The 17,820-nt window shown below is 53.0% G+C and overlaps 1 protein-coding gene across 1 annotated transcript in view; it reads right to left on the bottom strand.

The window, feature by feature from the left end:
* PLXNA1 (plexin A1) overlaps positions 1-17,820 on the bottom strand; it is a 232,602-nt gene that overhangs the window by 82,768 nt on the left and 132,014 nt on the right. Inside the window, 2 exon segments of the mRNA XM_006017778.3 lie at positions 308-508; positions 14,493-14,607. Coding sequence (XP_006017840.1) covers positions 308-508; positions 14,493-14,607 — 316 coding nt within the window.

The raw sequence follows: 17,820 nt of genomic DNA, 5'->3' as shown, positions 1-17,820 counted from the left end.
AAGAGTTTCTCAAAGTGACAGTTTCAGCTTGCAAAGCAGAGGAGAGGCAAAACCAGCAGGGGAACAAGCCAGGCCACTGGGGTGACCTTCAACCTGCCAAGATTAGGGAGGGAGCAAACACCCTGCAAGTGAAACGTGTTCTGAATTGCCGGGGGGAGCATAAGATCTCCCCCCAGACGTGTGTGCCTCAGGAGAGGGGTCACGCCATAGATGCCTTGCAGGCATAAATGCACTTCCCCTCACCAACACCCTGGACCACAAGGGAAGTCCCAGCAGGGGCAGGGGGCGAGGTGGGGGCTGCACTCACCGAGGTGTTCTGGCACTGGATGCTGGTGCTGTTGAAGCGCAGGGCAGTGACACGGGTGGTGCTGCCAGGGATGTGGAAAATGCACTCGTAGTTGCGCTGTCCAGATTGCGGCTGGGGCAGGTTCTTGGCCGTCAGGGTGATGGGCTTCACCACACCCACAGGGATGTATATCTGGGTGGAGGGCAGGATCTGTGGGCAGTCCTGTGGGATAGGGGATGAAAGATCCAGAATTAGCACAGAAAATTCCCCCAAACCCCAGAAATGCTGCTCATGGCAAGCTCCAGCATCCTCCAGACACCGCAGAAAAGCATACACATACCAGGATGATGCTAAAAGAGATGAGACAGGCCCAATCCTGCATATACACCTGAGGGTGCCTCTGTCCACAGCTATGCCCAACAGCTGTCAGGAGCTCATGGCAGCCCTGATAAGAGCCCTACATATTCTACAGCACATGGGATCTAGAGCTGGGGCACAGCCACCTTGTTTCCACAGCACTCCACCACTGTGGAGACACTTTCCTGCTCATGCTCAGTAAGACACTACATCTGTTTCCCTCCACTCTGCCATTCACTCTTTTTTTTGTTTTTTTTCGGCCGGGGGGGGGAGGGGGGGGGGGGAGAGGAATGTGACCCGGCTGGCCACCCGGGGGGGGGGGGGGGGGGGGGGGGTGGAGAGGAATGTGCAGGACATAGGGCTGAAAATGCAGAAATGCAGGTAGTTCCGGCCTGTGGGAGGAACAGTTTGGCTGCACAGCTTGCAACGTTAGCAGCAGCAGCATTATGTGCTTATGTTTAAATGTAATCACTAGGTTTCAGAGTCAACATGCATCAAGATGTACACTCCAAGGCTTCCCATTCAGAGTGACTATTTCAGAGTGGGTGCAGATTCAAACAGATGTGGCTGCATCTGTCTCACCCCATTCACATCTGGAAGGTGCACTTGCTATGATTGAGATCTGGCAATGCCACTTTTTAGACACTGAGGTTCTGTAACACATTTCTGTGACAAAGGTGGATTTCCCAGGAAGCCTTGCAATGGAGAACAGGCATGCACATCCTCTACCCAAACCCCACACCCACTCCTAACCCAGCCCTTGCCTGCCAAACAAGAACCAGATCAGGCTGATTTTAGAGCTGGCCAGTGACATGCTCTAATCATCCAGCAATGCTCTATAATACAAGGCCATTTCAGCCTCAATGTAGTGTCTGTGCTTGGTGCTCCAGAGCTCAGCTCCATTACATGTTGCACAAGGCCTTCGAAGTTAACAAAGCACTGAGTTGTCAAATTATCACACACCATTCTCCTGCAAACCTATGGGTGCTTGTTCTGCCCAAGCCAAAGAAGCACTGCAGGGCAGAGCAAGCTCTGGCAGGAGAGGAAAGGAGCTTGGGGAAGGCCTCTGAGCAAAACATCTGCCAAGCTAGCATGCTTTACCTGTGCCCTGCCTGCTAATGCGTGAACAGCAGTGCCTCTAGTGGCTCAGCCCAGCTGGAGAACAGGTACCGCCTGTGCCAGCTTGGGTAACTAGAGCTAGCACAGGACAAATGAGCTCAGGGCCAAGCGTCTGGTTCCCAAAAAGGAAGCCCTTCTTCACTGAAGGGCTGTGTGCTTACAGTGCAGAGAACATGAGATTTAATGGTGGCTAGATCTTGGTACTTGCAAGCAGGCAGTCAGAGTCCTCTCACCCAGAGCCCTGCCTCGACACGTTGCTGCTGTGACAGCCCCTGGTTTCAGCACTGGGGCCCACAGAGCTCTGCTAATGTGCCTCAGATCCAAGCACATCACCACAACCCCTTAGTTGTGACCCCACAGTAGCCTCTATTAGCCCAGCCCTGGTGTTCCCTTTTCCTCAGTCCTTGCCCTTGAGCCCTGAGGTGCTGGACTGTGAGCAAGAACAATCTAAAATGAGCAGTGCACTGGGCAGGGGTGAGGGCTCAGAGGTGATACAACTCATGGGCCTGGCACTGGCCCATCTGCTCCGCTGGAACATGGCAGTCCCCGTAGTCCCCCAGGGAAGGAAAACCCTGCCAGGAGCTCATGTCTACTGTCCACCTGAAGCCCAAGCTGCATGCAGTCCTACTAATGCATGCAGTCCTGCAAAATGAGCAATGGAGCCAGATCTGGCTCTCCGAGCAGGTTGAACATCGCAATCCCACTCAGTCCTCACCCAGGAGGAGAGCTGGGTTTGGAGCGGAGTGCCCACACACACTGCCTTGTAGGACATAACCACAGAGATCTGATGCAACGGTGATGGACTGGGAGCACCATCAGAGTGGCCACTGGCCAGCAAACATGGCCTCAACTTTGACCTGGGAGGGAAGGTAGCGCCGTGGCTGAGTTACAGCTGCGCCTGGTCCTGGGTTTTTAGCTGAGCAAGCCAAGAGCTCAGGGAACAGCAGTGAGCACCTGAGCCTGAGCATCCCCTTGTCAGCCAGCTCCAAGAAGAGCCACTGGGGCTGCAGCACTGCAAAGCTCTCAACTTTTCACAGCATCCAGTTTGAGGGCTGCTCTCTGGGGAGCCCCAAACCCCTGTGTGCAAAGCACAGGGGAGCAGGGAGAGAGCAAAAATAAACGGGCCTGGACAGAAAAACAGCTCCCTGGTCCCTCAGCATGATGCTTCAGCAACAATAGCCTGATGCAATCCCCAGGCCAGCCTTGCAGAGCCCGGCTGGGGACTTGTGCCTGAGGTGGCTACTCTTAAAAGTGCTGGCTTTAAATAAGGAAGAGAGAATAACATGTTTTGAAACAAATGTGTCTAAGAACAGAAACCATGCTGCACCCAGGGACCTGCAGCTGCATCTCCTGGCAACCTGGCAGCAACCGTGCATGATGCTAGCTTGATGTGCTGATCCTAACTCCAGAAACCACGGCTGAGACCAGAGGCAGCAACAGCCAGGATCGAGGTGCCATTCTGCTACTCCTAACACCATCAAAGCACTTTACAGAAACCCCCGCCTCACAAGAGCCCTTCTGCCAGCTCTGGCAGACAGGCAGAGAACTGCCCATAGGTGAGATGGACCTGAATAATCTGGAGGTTCGTCTCCACTGCAGACCCAGGCCCTTAGGGCAGGGGTGGGCAAAATGCGGCCTGGGGGCCAGATGTGGCCCACCAGACCATTCTATCTGGCCCATGGGCCCCCCCCAAAATTAAGAAAATTAGTATTTATCTGCCCCTGGCTGCCTGTCATGCGGCCCTCGATGGCTTGCCAAAACTTGTAAGCGGCCCTCCGCCTGAAATAATTGCCTGCCCCTGCCTTAAGGACTATATCCCACCAGCTGGTTTCCGAGGTCCGAGCAACAGGGATCCCATCACTGCCCCAATCCTCATCGTCACCATCAAGCTCCATCATCTCATCTCCATTTTGCAGATGGGATGCATGAGGCACAGAGAAGGGATGGGGCTTGTACAGTGCTAGGACCCAGGAGTCCTGGCCCCTGCACCCTAGAACATGCTCCCCAGGGTTGGTGCTAGTCTCACCTGGAATTTTGGTAATCCTCTCAGCAAGTCAGCCCAGCCCAGATGTATGTTACATACTAGGCCAGGGACCCTCTCAGGCAGAGGCCTGGCTATGGATCAGGAGAGCTGATAAAGTCTCAGCTCTGCCTGGGCCCTTGAAGCCACAATAATGCAGCTTCCTCATGCAAGAAGTCCAGCTCCCTGCCGGTACGCTCTCAGATGTGCTGGGAACAGCCACCACCCATCATTCCTTCCCTCAACCTCATTCCCAGGTCCCTAGCTACCCCATGAAATAGTTCAACAGAAAATACCCAGTGCATCTCCTACCCCTTCCAAGTGCCACCATGAGGGCATTGACTCAGCCTTGCCCAGTGTGACAACTTCTCCCACAGAAAGGCACACGCTGGAGGCTGGTTCCCCTCACCCCATGGTGTCACTTTATGGCCCAGCTTCTGCCTTCTCCCCACTCTATGCACCAACCAGGTCAAGTCCTCAGGCACAGCAAGCCTTCTGCAAAGGGAGCAACGTACCAGCTTTGCTCAGGGTAGAGCCAGCCTTGCCTCTGGGAGTGATCAAGTCATACCATGTTTCTTTGCTGGGCTGGATTCTCCACAGGGGAAGTCCAGCAAGAGTCCCTCACCTGGCACTTGCTGTGCAACGGGAAAACACCTGTTGCCAGACGGTGCCCAGTAATCAAGATGTCCTGTGTCAATCAGGAGGTTAACTGGCCTTCTCAGAAGCAGGCTCTGCCCTACTCGGCCCCACTCCCTGCAGCATCAGTGAACTGGTGGGTGATTGCAGAGCCCATAAATCAATCACAGGGCAAGATGGTTACTTCAGTGCAGATGCTCAGACATGCGTTTCTTGGTTTCTGGCTTCAGGGACAGTTCATAGGAGGCCCAGAGCTGCAGATGCAAAATCAAAGCCTCCCCCCACCAACACCCCAACCTCAGGACCAAGATTCATGACCAGGTGAGTGGTAAGACAACAGGGACTCTGCTCCCTTAGTTGTGTTTATGCCAGGGCTTTGCTTCATCGTAGCGAGACCTGAGCAGCAACAGGATTAGAGATGGGCAAATCATTGTTTTTTTCTCCCTTCCCCGGCTGAACAGAGAAACTGAAAACACTAAAATGGTGTCAGCTTGACCTAAAACTGAGGCCTTTCCAGCTTTGTCAGCAAACAGCAAACCAGACTGAAATACAGCTGCAGGTTGACCGAAATGGTTAATTCAACCTGAAACAGAGTATTTTGTTTGTGGGGGAGGGGGAGCAATGGATTTATGCCATATTTCTTTTTAACAAATTTGAGCAAACTTGGTCTGGAAATATCATCCCTAAACAAAACCCCAACCCATTTGCTTTGAAAATGCTAAGACAATGCACGTCACTTTTTTCAATTCTCACCCCACTCCCTCTCATTTTTCCTGCCCAAATGACTCACTGGATTTAGCCTAAATTTAGGATCATGTTGGTCAACACAAAACTGTGTTTTTTTTCTGGCAAATGATTCATCTGAAAAAAATGAATCTATCCAAGTACTGGCAGAGAGGGAACAGGGGCACTAGGTCACAAATTACAGGTCACCAGCTCCACACAACTCAGAGCAGCAGCCATGAAATCAGATGGTGGGTTCTATTCTAGGCTCTGCCACTGACTCGCTTCATTCTGGGCCTCAGTTTTCCCCTCTGCAAAATGGGGATAATGCCACTGACTGCCTCACCCCCTCTCCTTTGCAATGCATCACACACTATGGATTAAAATGAGCATTTTCCCTGCATGGTGAGAGTCACCTGGAGGACTGTCTTAGCCATGGTCATGGTGTGGCAGTAGACTCCAGCTCCAGGCTCCTCTGGCTCCATGCAGAAGGCCCCACAGCCACTGGGTTGTCGCTAGTTCCCATGAGCTGTTAGCTAGGACTGGATACGGACTTCTGATGGGAATGTAGCTCTAAGTACATCCCTGGAAATTCAGGGGTGCATGCAGCACACAGACCTTACCCAGAGGGAATCCACAAACCCAGGGGAGACATGTTGCCTCCCTTAAACCAAGCATCATACCCTTCCAACATATCACCATACCCTTCCATTTCCTTGCCCCTTGGAATTTGCTACTCCCTGCCACTGCCTCCCGGGCCCTGAGAAACTGCCTATCCCTATGTAACCACCAGGTTCCCATTCTCCTCATGCCCTCACACCAGCCCTAACACCAGGTGTGTCTGCTACTGGCACAGATGCTTGCAGGCAGAACACCCTTCCCTGAGATAGTCTGCAAACCCACTAGCCTCTTCTTTAAGCCCCTCCAGGATATTCTCTCCCATACTCACAGAGAGCTGGCATGCGGATTCTGGGGACCCTGGGCACAAAGTGGATAGGGAGCCATTTAATGACATGACCGCAATGGCAGCAATTCTGCCTGAGCACAAGTGTGGGTGCAGTCAATGTTTCATGTATTTGCTGGTGTGTTTGGGAGCTTGTGGGTTGGCTCCCAGCAACCTACACCATGCGTGGGGATATGGGCCACACCTGCCTTGTATCAGCACTGGCTGATGGGTCTTGGGGCCTCATCAGGCTGGCCCATGACTTAAAGACAAACCTGCCCCCTCACAACAACAGCTGCTTTTCAGTGGTCCTTAAAAGAACCAGTGCATGTTCCACGAAGCCTTGGCCACGTGGGAGCCGAGTGCCATGCCCCCTCAGCCTCACCCTCTGCTCTGTAATACCACTCACTGGGTCACCCCTGGGTGCTGTGAACTGCCCCCACTGTGCCCACAGATAACTTGTGCGCGCAGGCATATGGCATGACAGGCACACGGTGCTTGCACACGCATCCACACACCCACCCACCCGTTTTGCTGACTTGCTCTTTGGGCCGGAGCCAAATCCTCTGGCGACGTCACATGTTCTGCATCTGTGGGAAGAGCTGTCTCATCCAGCAAAAATTTCACGCGGCTACAAAACAGGAAGCACCTGGTGCTGGGAGGCCCCCTCTCCCCAGCGAGCCGCATGGCCCCACGCCCCAGGCTGCAGGACCGGGAAAACCGCAGGGGAAATGCCTGCAACCTCATCCAGCCTCCCCGCTCCCCTGCAGCAGGGGTGGAAGGAATCTGAATGATGTGATCCCCAAGAACAGCTTCACAAGCTGATGACACTCTCCTCTCCCCCTTACAAATGTCAGCTTGCTCCTTCCATGCTGGCAGAGGGGACACCTCCACACAGCCCCGGCTGACTCAGGGAATGTCAGCCCCATTTCCCGCAGCTCCCTGACTTCACCATGGGGGCGCAGGGTGCTGCATCCTGATGCTGGTACATCTGCACTGACAATATAGTTGGTCTCAAGCTCTCTGTGCTACAACTGCTCTCTGATGAGTAACTAGGCTTTTCACTCAAGGAAATGTCTGTGCCCACCTCTGAATTAGAGATTTTCCATTGGGCAGAGGGTAAAGAACAGGTGGGAAAGTGGTCATTTTGCTTTATCCATGGCTGCCCTGATCAGCAGTGAGCACGCAGCTGTGTTGTTCCCAGTATATGCTGGGACGTAGGCAAGTTGGTCCAGGTCACTGGGAGAACAGTAGTGAGCGATCCCACAAGAGCCTCCTGAACATGTGGGGGTAAAGCTAGGGGTAAGAGGGCTTTCAACCGCAAGCTACAAGGCAGAGCCTTTTTGGCCCTCCTTTTTGGCCTTTACTGCCCTCCTTGACAAGCCTTGGCCTGACTCTCCTCCATCCATCTCTCCTCCTCTCCCAGTCATTCAGACCATCTCCTTCCCCCTCTGTCCGTCTGTCACTCCCTGTCCCTCGGCTCTTGCTCCAGCTCCCCTCTTCATCTGTCCCCCCACTGCCTTTGCTCTTGTTTGCCGTCTCTCCTCCCTTCACCCCAGGTGCCCATTACCTCCTCCCCATGTCCTTCTACCCAGGCTCCTCCATAAGTGTGTGCATTTTCCCACTCCCCTTCCACCCCTTCAGTTACCACCTCTCTCTCTCTCTGCCTCTTCTCTCTTCTGACTTCCTCTGGACACCCTTTTTTCCCCCTCCTAGCCAGAGGATACCAAGCTAAGGGCAACACAACATATGGCCTGGCTTGGACATCCAGAGGTGGCTTGGCCAGGAGCTGGTGGGTGGATGATATGGTTGGGATATCAGGGCTGGGTGCTGTCTTGCGAAACTGGGCATCTTCACAGAGAAAAGTCTACGTTCAGCTCTTGGCCTCTTGCTCCTCAGGGTTGTTTAGGCCAGGCTTGGTGTCTGGTGGCTGGGGCTCTGCCTGTGTGGGACACAGGAGAAAGGAAGACTGACTGTCAGCCCTGGCCTCTGACTCCCCAAACTCCCTTCCCATCTGACCAGGCTCCAAAGTGTGACCAACCACATCCCAGGAACTCTGCTCTATCATCAGGGAAGGTAGGCAGGTGGCAGCTCCCCAGGGATCCCCTCAGCCCTGCCCTTGTCTCCTGGCTCAGCTCAGAGCAGCACCTACTCTCCAGCCCAGAGGAAGAGAGCCAGTCCAGAGCTGAACACATTCAATTCTCCACAGATTGTCACAGCTGGAGACTTCCAATGTGCTCTTCCCTTCCACATCCAGCCCCCTCCACCTGCAGGCACACGGGATCCACCCTCAGTGGAACAGCCTTTTATTAAAAGATAATTCAGTTTTAATTGCTGATCGCATTCCCCAGCCGCCAGGAATCAGGAGCGGGAAGGTGGAAGGAGGAAGGAGACGGCAGCTGTTTTTCCTCACACCCTGGCAAAGTCAAGAGGGCAAAAAGCTATGTGGTGTTAACCCTTAGAAAACCAAGCCTCCCACGTCCAGGGGATCAAACCCCTCCAATGGCCTCAGGGAAATGCTGGCTGTTCCCTGGCACTGCCACCCAGATGTGAGTGAATGAGCAACTCCCACTGATCCGTGATCTCTCCCCACCTTGCTCTCCCCAGTCACTGCCCCAGGAGAATGAGCCCTGCACTGCTCTCTGGTGCCCCAGACGAGCCCAGGTAGAACACACCTGATGTGCCAGGGATGCCGCAGTGCTCCATCGACTCCAGAGAGAGCTGAATGGGCAACAGCTGCCCTGGAGGTGCTAGGAGGGGAAAGCCAGCAGGAGCCGGGGGCACGTCTCAGTGGGTGCAGAGGGAGGTTTCCATTTCTGTGCCAGCCTTCCCGCCACAGTCAGATAAGCAGAAACCCAGACAGACCAAGCACAGCTTAAAATACCTCAAAGCATTAGACTTACACCCACGAAAGGCTGGAAATTCAGTGCCTGTGCTGAGTCTCCATCCTTCATCTACCCTGCCATGGTTTGGCACCCAGCTGCCTCCACACATACAAAGGGCTAACTGGGCTGTTTGTCAGGACTCCTTTGGTTTCATGGGAACAGGCTTTTTGGGGACAGCAGCATGACCCACCAGCTCCTGCCAGGATGTGCATCCTGCAAGAGTAGCTGCTCTGATCATATCTTGACCTCCCCTGCCAGGAACTAACTAAGCCACACAAGAGTAAAAACAAGCCTTGCTGAGCTGTTCCAAACCTCACGCAAGGCTCCTGGCCAGTTCGAGCCTGAACCAAAAGGGCCAGCTCCCCCATGCCTGGAGTCTGTGCGTAGTTCTCAAGCACTGTCCTCCTGGGAAGTCTGCACGTCACTGAACAGCCACTGTACGACTGAGGGCAGTACCCAGCAGTGGCAGGATTGCATTCCCAGAGGGCGTCCCAAAACTCAGCCTGCAAAGATTCATGCATGCGCTCACTTAGTGGGCATGTAGGAGCTGCTTGGTGGCTAATGGCCTAGGAAATCCCTACGATGAGTACAAATTTAAGTTGAGTTGTGGCCCCTAACCTGCAGCTCTTTTCAGGGAATGGTGACATGGGGCCCCATGTCTCTTGGGACTCCTTTACAAAGAAGAAGACACCTCGTCTGTCTCTCTGTGCACACAACAAAGCTCTTCCAGTATCCGAGAGTCCAGCTGCGCTCGTTTCTGGCTGGTGCATCCTCACCAGTAATTACAGTTTTACAGGGCAGCTCCTAGCATTGGAGATCCTCATGCAACCCTGCAGATGTCACCTCCTGCCCTGAGCAACACCGTGGAGTGGCTGAGAGCAGAGCCAGCCCTCCAGCTGGAATTCAGCTTATTTCCATTATCGATGTCTGAGGCAGAACAGTCTCTCACCGGCTCCCCCGGTCTCTGCCCAGCTCAGAGGATCAATGGGCAGCAAAAGCTTGTGTCAGTCGCTGCAGTCAGCAGAAGGGACCCAACACAACCCACATGCACCCACATATGTGAGGAGCTGTGGGACAAGGGGAGGGGCTGGCAGGCAGCACTGCCAAGTGGAATCTCATTTTCCCTATCTGCCACAGCCCTGGGGAAATGACAGCTGCCCATCTCTGCTAGTATTGTGGGAATCAGAGTTGTGAATGGCTGAGGTACTAGCACAGCTCGACACATCAGGTATCACCACTAAGACACCCAATCCTGGCCAGATCTGTCAAGAATGCAAGACGATGACAAGAAATTGTCCCTTTTCTTACAGAGACAACCCCGGGAGGTACAGCTACCCCAGACTGCATGATAGATCAGACAACCAGACAGACAGGAACTAGGAAGCCTGGGTTCTGGTTACACCAAGTTAGGTTTTCCTGCCTTGCTCAAATGAGTTGAGTTTGGTGGGAGTAGGATTAGGCCCTCTGAATTCAGTACAGCCACTTAAATGACTGAGGTGCACAGGAGTTGGCCTGGCATAAATAAAGTCACTCCCTTGCACATGCTCTCCCTTTTATAAGAATAATCCTGCGGCCAGTGACTGGGCTCTGGATGAGTAATTGCCCAACTTGCTGGCTCCTTCCTGGAGGGCCAGGCTCCCAGAGATGATAAAGGGTGAGTGGGGAAAGAAAAATTAATTGTTCATTGCCGGAAGCTCAACCTATTCAATGCAGAGCAGCCGCTCGTCGGCCTGGAGCAGCAGCAGCAACAGGAGCCAGAGTGGAAATGACACAGTGAGAAGGAAGTGAAAAATACTGCCAAGGGCACCTCAGCCTCACTGGCGCTCACTGTCGGATCTGTCTGGTGCCATGTGGGAGGTGGACAGGGGTGGGCCAACCCAGTAGCACCTCGGGGGATCCCTGGTCTGTGCCACCCCCAACAGTGATAATAGGGAACTTGGGAGACAAAAGCAATAGAGGTGAAAAAAGGGTCCCACTAAGGGGAGAGGAAAAGGCTGCCTATGCTACGCAGGGAACAGAACTGCAAGGGATATTAGTGCATACAAAGTCTGCAGAGAGCCAGGATGATCCAGGGACACATGGGCATGTTTAAAAAGCATCTCCTGGATGCAAAGAAGACTGGGAGGGGCCCAACTCACAAGAGAGGCTGGCTGCCAGGTGAGTGTGAGAGGCTAGGGTGAGATGCTGCTGCTGCGAGGGATGGCAGCGCTTTAGGGAACTCAAGCCTTCTCTCACGTCCCAAAGACTGCAAAGGATTTTGGGAAAGGTGCCCTCTGCTGTGGGAGGGGGCACCACTGGCCCAGCCAGGACTGCCTAACCATACAGAGGGAAAGGGAGACTTTTCCCCTGTTCCTTTACAAGCAAATTGATTCACAGAGGGAGGAAAGTTCTAGCCATCCTCATTGTCCTTTGCTCCCTGGGAGACCTGATATGCCATGAGTTCTGTCACCTGTCAGCCCCCTTGTTAAAGGTGTTTGCTTGGGAAGAGGTTTCCTGAGATGTCTCTGACAAGTGCTTTCTCCAAAGAGAAACTCATCTGAACAATCCCCATATGGGAGTCCAGTCACTTCTTTCCTATTACCAGACATGAGGTAGAGAGAACTGGTGCACAGAGCCTCAAGCAAGGGCTGGGGATCAGGACGGCAACAAGCACTTGTCTCAAGTGAGGCTCTGGATTGTGCTAGGGAAGGCTCATCATCTCCAGCACTCCCAGTTAATTGCTGGGGAAGGGAAGTCAAATGGGAAATACTCACTTTTGTGTGCTGCTAATTTCTTCCCTAATTCACAAGGGCCCCTCAAAGACACTTCCACCTCCCAGAGTGAGGCACTATTCTCCCCAGCTAATTCTGATCCAGGGGTGCTCAACCCCAGCCTGTAGAGCCATGGCATCTGGACCTGGACACCACCCATCCAGCCCTCATGGCAAAAATGTTGACCACTACTGCTCTGAGCGGTTCGTGCCCATCAGACAGAATTACAAGCTGGGGGGCTGATCTCTGGAGTGGGGAGGAGATGGCCAAAGACAGCACCCAAATTGCAGTGCAAGGTTATTTTTAAGCTGATCAGCACAACTTGGCAGTGGGAGGATATGTGTGCTGTGGGAAGTGGGCGAGGTTACGGCCCTTTCAGCCCCATGGGGATACTCGTGGTTTAAAAGCATGAGCAAATCTCTCCCTTAGGTATTTACTGAGTGCCCTTTCCTTGCAGAGTAGTCAGCAAAGCAGAATTTAGGAAACCATCATCTGCACATGCAGCAATGCGCAGCCTGGCAGCAGAACAGAACCTCCACCTCCAGCTGTTGCCACAGCCAAGCTCTGCCTCTTCTCTGGACTCCACGCACCACTGCACGAAGGTGACTAGCCACTGCAGAACAGGAGGCAATGCATCACCCACCCATTCCCCAAAGCACTCGTGGAGACTGCCCCCCTGCACCCATATCTCGGCCAGGCCACTGCTCCTGACACACAGCTGTTTGGTGCCTCCATGTGGACAGGTTCTGATGAGGAAAGTGTTAGCGGTGCCAGAATCAAGCTGCGCGGGGGAAAGGATGGAAGGGCAAGCGGCAGGTTCTAACAGAGCACTCCTAACACACGGCTTTTCAAGAGAGCCCTTTTCTTCCAATTTAGCAGAGGGTGACGGGAAACCCAGAGCTCTGCTGAATGCAAACACCCCTGTGGGCCGCAAAGTCCTCATTACTCACCAGGCTCACAGCAGCATGCCAGGCAGCTCGCAGCGCTGGGATAACAAGGGCAGCAGCCACCTGTGGCGCAATCAGAAGGGAAATTCATCCTCCTGCTTCAGGGCACCAGCTGACTGCCAGAGGGTGTCAGGAAGGAAATTCCCTTCAGCCCAGTCAATGTAACGTTGGACAAACGGCCATATGGACTCAGGGCTGGCAGCATGCACTGGGCTGGTGGTTGGCATAGGCGGGCCTCTGGTCCAATGCTGAGGTAAAACCAGGTGTCAGTCCTGCTGGGAAGGTATGCAGCACAGCTAGCATGAGCAAAACCCCAGTTCCACTAACATCAAGAGCAGTTTGGATATAGTCTTCAACAGAGCCAGGGTTTCACATCATGCTGTTCTGTAGAGCCTGCCATCCCGTCACTGTGACCACCTCAGCCCTGGCAAGGCTTGAATACTCCCCACCCCCAGGAATGGCAGGAGCCCTGGCCTAAATGCTAGGCAGCAATTCATGTTGTTGGGTACCCAACCCAAGACCCATTAAAGGGACCTAGTTTGGAGAGAGATCAAGTCCTCATTCAGCAAATCTGGCTGCTTTAAAGGCATCTCAGACTGGGCACCCAAAAATCACACACTGCTTTTAAAACGTTGGCTTTTTGCAGGAGGACCAATCCAGCATCAGGAGCAGACTAGAACAGTCTGACAAACCTATGCCTCACCAGCTTCTACAAACCTCCCCGGTCCATTTGCAGACATGGCTGCACTAAGACAAATATGGGGTGATTCCTATCTGTGCCGGTGCTCACCAGAAGTGCTGTTTCTACAGATTGATTGAAATTTAGGCAAAATGTATACAAGTCTCCAACTCCAGGAAGTGATTGCTGTTGAGTTACTCAGGGAGACCTTGAGAATGCAGAGCCTGAAGGGTTAAGGTTCCCTCTGACTTAACAGAGGATTTGAAGCCACCTTGATAGGCTGAGACAGGGAGAGAGGAAAGGAAGCACGTGTGAGCTGGTTAATAATGAACCTACTTTTCCCAAGGCCTTGCTCTTAAATAGCTCATGCAGTGACTGAGCATCAGGACAGGTAAAGGCACTACTGAGGGCTGGAAAAGCAGGGAAGCCACCCTCTTGTTTGGACCCAGAGAATCCCCACAAGGACAGCAGTGCACATATGGGTTCCTCAGTTTGGCAGACACAAATTGCATGCAGGATTGATCTGAAATGCAAATCTTCTGGATCTCCTGGCAAACCAGAAGGGGAGAAAAGGAGGGAGAAGGGGGAACTGTTTGGTTTTCAAGGGTTTTTTAATGCCCTGCCCCCACCCCCAACTGCCCTGTTTGGGGGGGGATTTAATTAAATGTTAGCAATTTTTTAATGAAAGTGTCAATGCTGAAAGGAAAATCATAGCACTTCATTTGGGAAATGTCAAAACAAAACGTTTCAACTTCTGAAGGCTTTTTTTTGCTTTGGGGTTTGAGTTTTCTATTGTTTTCAGGCCAGAGTAGTTGCCATATTCAATCTGAACACACAAAACGGTTTCAATCCCCATCACAGCATTTTCCAACAAGTAAGGCATTCGCCAAAAACCCGCAGCAGTTCCACTGCCATCACCGCCCCACCAACACAGGGCCCAGGTGCAAGGACCCCTTTCTCAGATGGAAGCACAACCAAGTAGGACAGGGAGGACAGCTTGTGAAAGGGCCCTTCTCCCTCTTGCAGTTCATTGGTATTCTCCCCTCCAAAATAACAGGTAATCCGAACACAGTCCCATGCCATAGACCCCAGTGCAGAGCAGAGAGGCAGATGGAGGAGTAAGGGAGCCAGCTTTGCAGAAGCTTACCTCAGACATGTTCACACGTCCTTCCTGGAAGGAGCACTCGGCAGCATTGTGGGTGCAGATGTGACGGTATTTACACCAGTGGCATGGGAACGAGCCATTCACGCAGGAGAGGCAGCTGCAGGAAAAGGGAGCAGATGATCAAGTATTAAGACCTGATGAGGCAGTGACCCCCTACAGTGCCCAAGCGCATCGCAGACTGTACATAGGGATCAGTCATCCACCACTGACACGTAGTTGCTCGCAGGGTGGAAGACAACAGAATAATTCAGACTGTGAAGTGAAAAGGTATATGCATCCCACTGAAATCACAGAGGGCAATGGAGAGGGAGAATGGAACTACTCGTGGTGAGATGTGAACAGCATCTTAGTCAAATGCTTCTCGCATCCCGATTTTCTCATCAATGCAAGAGGATCTTAAATCATGCAGCGAGGTCAGTCTCTCTTTCGCATCTCAGCCACATGATTGTGCCTGGCGGAGCACAGTGCACATAGCAACACCCAGCACTCAGTCTGTGGACAGTGGCTCCTATGGACTCATCCCGTCCACTCAGAATCATAGACAAGCACTGGAAGGGACCCCAGGAGGTCATCTAGTCCTTGCTGAAGGCAGGATCACTCCTGACTAAACCACCCAATCAAGTGTCTGCCTAACCCAGACAAGGTTCCTTCGGTGAATTTGATATCTTTTATTAGACCAACCCAAATGGTTGGAGAATAGTTATTAAGCAAGCTTTCGGGTTCAAAAACCCTTCGTCAGGCTAAGGAAGCTTCAGCAGTTGGTGTGTGCTCTTCCTAGATGGAATGCCTAACCCAGGGATGCTCAACTTTCCAGTTCTGCAGGCCGGATAAGCAGTGCAGGGCCAAATCCTGCACGCAGGGTCAGCACGCAGGTGCAACCTGGTGCACAGGCCTGGCCCCAGTGCCAGGGCTGGCCATGCAGGAACCCATACACTGGACTGGCTGCAACCCCATGCAGTACACAGGGCCAAGTCATTTGGATTTGGGGGCAGCCCACTGGTCCAGAAACTTTGTAAGGGGGAAAGAGAAGCAGTGTGAATTGGCTCCCTGAGTCTCAGCAAATAACACTGCCACCAAATGTCCAGATCTGTAGGAAGCCCCACACGCCGGACGACACAGCTCTACAGGCTAGGTGCACCCCATGGGCTCTGGGTTGAGTACCTCTGGTCTAACCAGCTCTTAAAAGGGTCCAAGGATGGAGACTTTACAGCCTCTCTGGGCAGCCTGTTCTGCTGCGTAACCACCCTCAGACTGAGAAAGTTCCTCCTAATATCCAACCTCCATTTCTCTTGCTGCAATTTGAGACCACTGTTCCTAGTTCTGTCCCCTGTGGCCACAGAAAATAGTTTATCTCCATCCTCCATATAACCACCCTTCAGGTATTTGAAGACTGTTATCAAATCCACCCCTCTCCCTCAATCTCCATACTACATCACAGCTTCTGTGCTGAATCGCCCACTCTGCAGCCTGCATAAACAGCCTTTACAAAGCTTGCGGCATCTCTCTCTCTCATCCCCTGGCCCTAGCCACGCGCTCCTCCTCCGCTCCCCGTCATGACGCCTGCCACGTGGTAACAAGCAGGGGACCTGTGACCCCTCTCCCTAACTTGACAGGCCTGGGCGCTTCCCTTCCTGCCTGCCTGTGAGGGGGCTGAATCGCAGACTTTGTCAGCTTTATTTTTGGTTTTATGAAAGGCAATTTTAGCAAACGGAGTCAGAACAAGGACCCTCCAATTGCAGGGAGGAAAAAAAAACCCACTGCATTAATGCATGCTCATTCAGAGCTAAATTATAACTGGCCAAAGGTTGGGTCAGATTAACATTTTGGGACTGTAGTGCCTTTCACTCCCTCACAATGCCGCGTGTGTGACCCCTCTGTCTGCTCCCCTTGCATCCTCAGTCTGCAGCCGGGCTGTGCGCGTGTTGGCTTCCCCCTTCCCCGGTTGTGTGCAAGCCTGGCTCTCAGCCCCTCCCTCCCCTGATTCTCTTCCTCTCTCTTCTGTATCTCCCCAGGGCCTATGTTTAACCATTGTCTGGCTCTGCAAGCCGCACTCCTGCACTTTGAAGTCCCCGTGTCAGAGCCGCCCCACAAAGGACAGCTTTGAAACAAACATGGCAGGCAAGAAGCCTTTCTTGCACTCAGAGAAAGCACAAGGGCAGCCTTTCCCAAGGACCCTCCTTAGGGCTGGATGTGGAAAGGAGATACCGAGTCAGCTCAGCCCGTCAGGCAAGCCCTGATGAAACCAAGCACAGCTACCCAGCAGACAGCCCCAGAAAAGCCTGAGGGCCTCCTTCCACCCAACCATGATAGCAATGGGACTGCCCTAGTCTACACCAGGTCCTTTCCGACTCTAAGATGGGAAAAGGGAGCCATGGCAGAAACACCAGCCAGACCAGCATAGAGGGAAGAGAAAACAGATGCACTCGCACTGGACCCCACTGCCCCAGTCTCCACCGGTGTCATCTTAGCCACCAATCCTGCCCACCTGCTTGTCAGTCTGGCCTGAGGCTGTCCTAGTGACACTCCCTCAGCGCAAGCACAAACAACCGAAGGGCTTATTCACCTGGGAACGATCCTAGTACCCTAAACAGTACATCAGCCCTACTCTAAAATCATGTGGTCTAGGAACAACTGTGACAAGCTGGCCAGCTTGTGAAGGTACCAAACCCTGTCCACGTTAGGCACCAATGCATCTGTAACAGCACTGAGTTACAACTTGCTAGCTAACAGGTTCCTCAGAAGCACACTTTCCCTTAGTTGAGGCAAAGCCAGTACAGTGCTGTAACACATGAACAAGCTTGATCTCACCCGTGGTTCTTTTCCTCACTCTTGATCTGAAGTGCTACGGCCCCGATTCACGTCCAGAACTGGCACACCCAGAGAACTGCTAGCAGGGATAGCAGTGTCCCATCACAAGAGGCCTGGTTCTTCTACAGCAGGCGGCACAACATATGGCCCAAGAGATGCATGCAGCCAGCCTGGGCAATCCCAGTGGCCCACCAGAATCCTTGATCACATCAATGAGCTGTATGTAAAAGCAGTTAGAAAGCAAAAGAACATGCCCTGTGTCCTCTCTGCACAGTCCTGTCTGTCTTCGTTAAGCAGTGTGTGCACCTGTAAAGCTGAGACAGCTTCCTGCTTGCAAAGGCACGGGGGGGGGGCGGGGTCTCACATCCATTCAGGCAAGTCCCACTACAGCAGCTCCCCACTGGAAAGTGTCCCTTGCCAGAGGCCCTCAAGAAAGTGGGCACTGTGCACCTCTGCTCTACATTGACAGAAGTCCAGCACTGGAGGATCAATGTGATTATGA

This window comes from Alligator sinensis, unplaced genomic scaffold (assembly GCF_000455745.1).
Source record: "Alligator sinensis unplaced genomic scaffold, ASM45574v1 scaffold839_1, whole genome shotgun sequence".
Lineage (NCBI taxonomy): Eukaryota > Metazoa > Chordata > Crocodylia > Alligatoridae > Alligator > Alligator sinensis.
The sequence above is the reverse complement of the archived record's forward strand: the minus strand, read 5'-3'. Positions and strand labels throughout refer to the sequence as shown.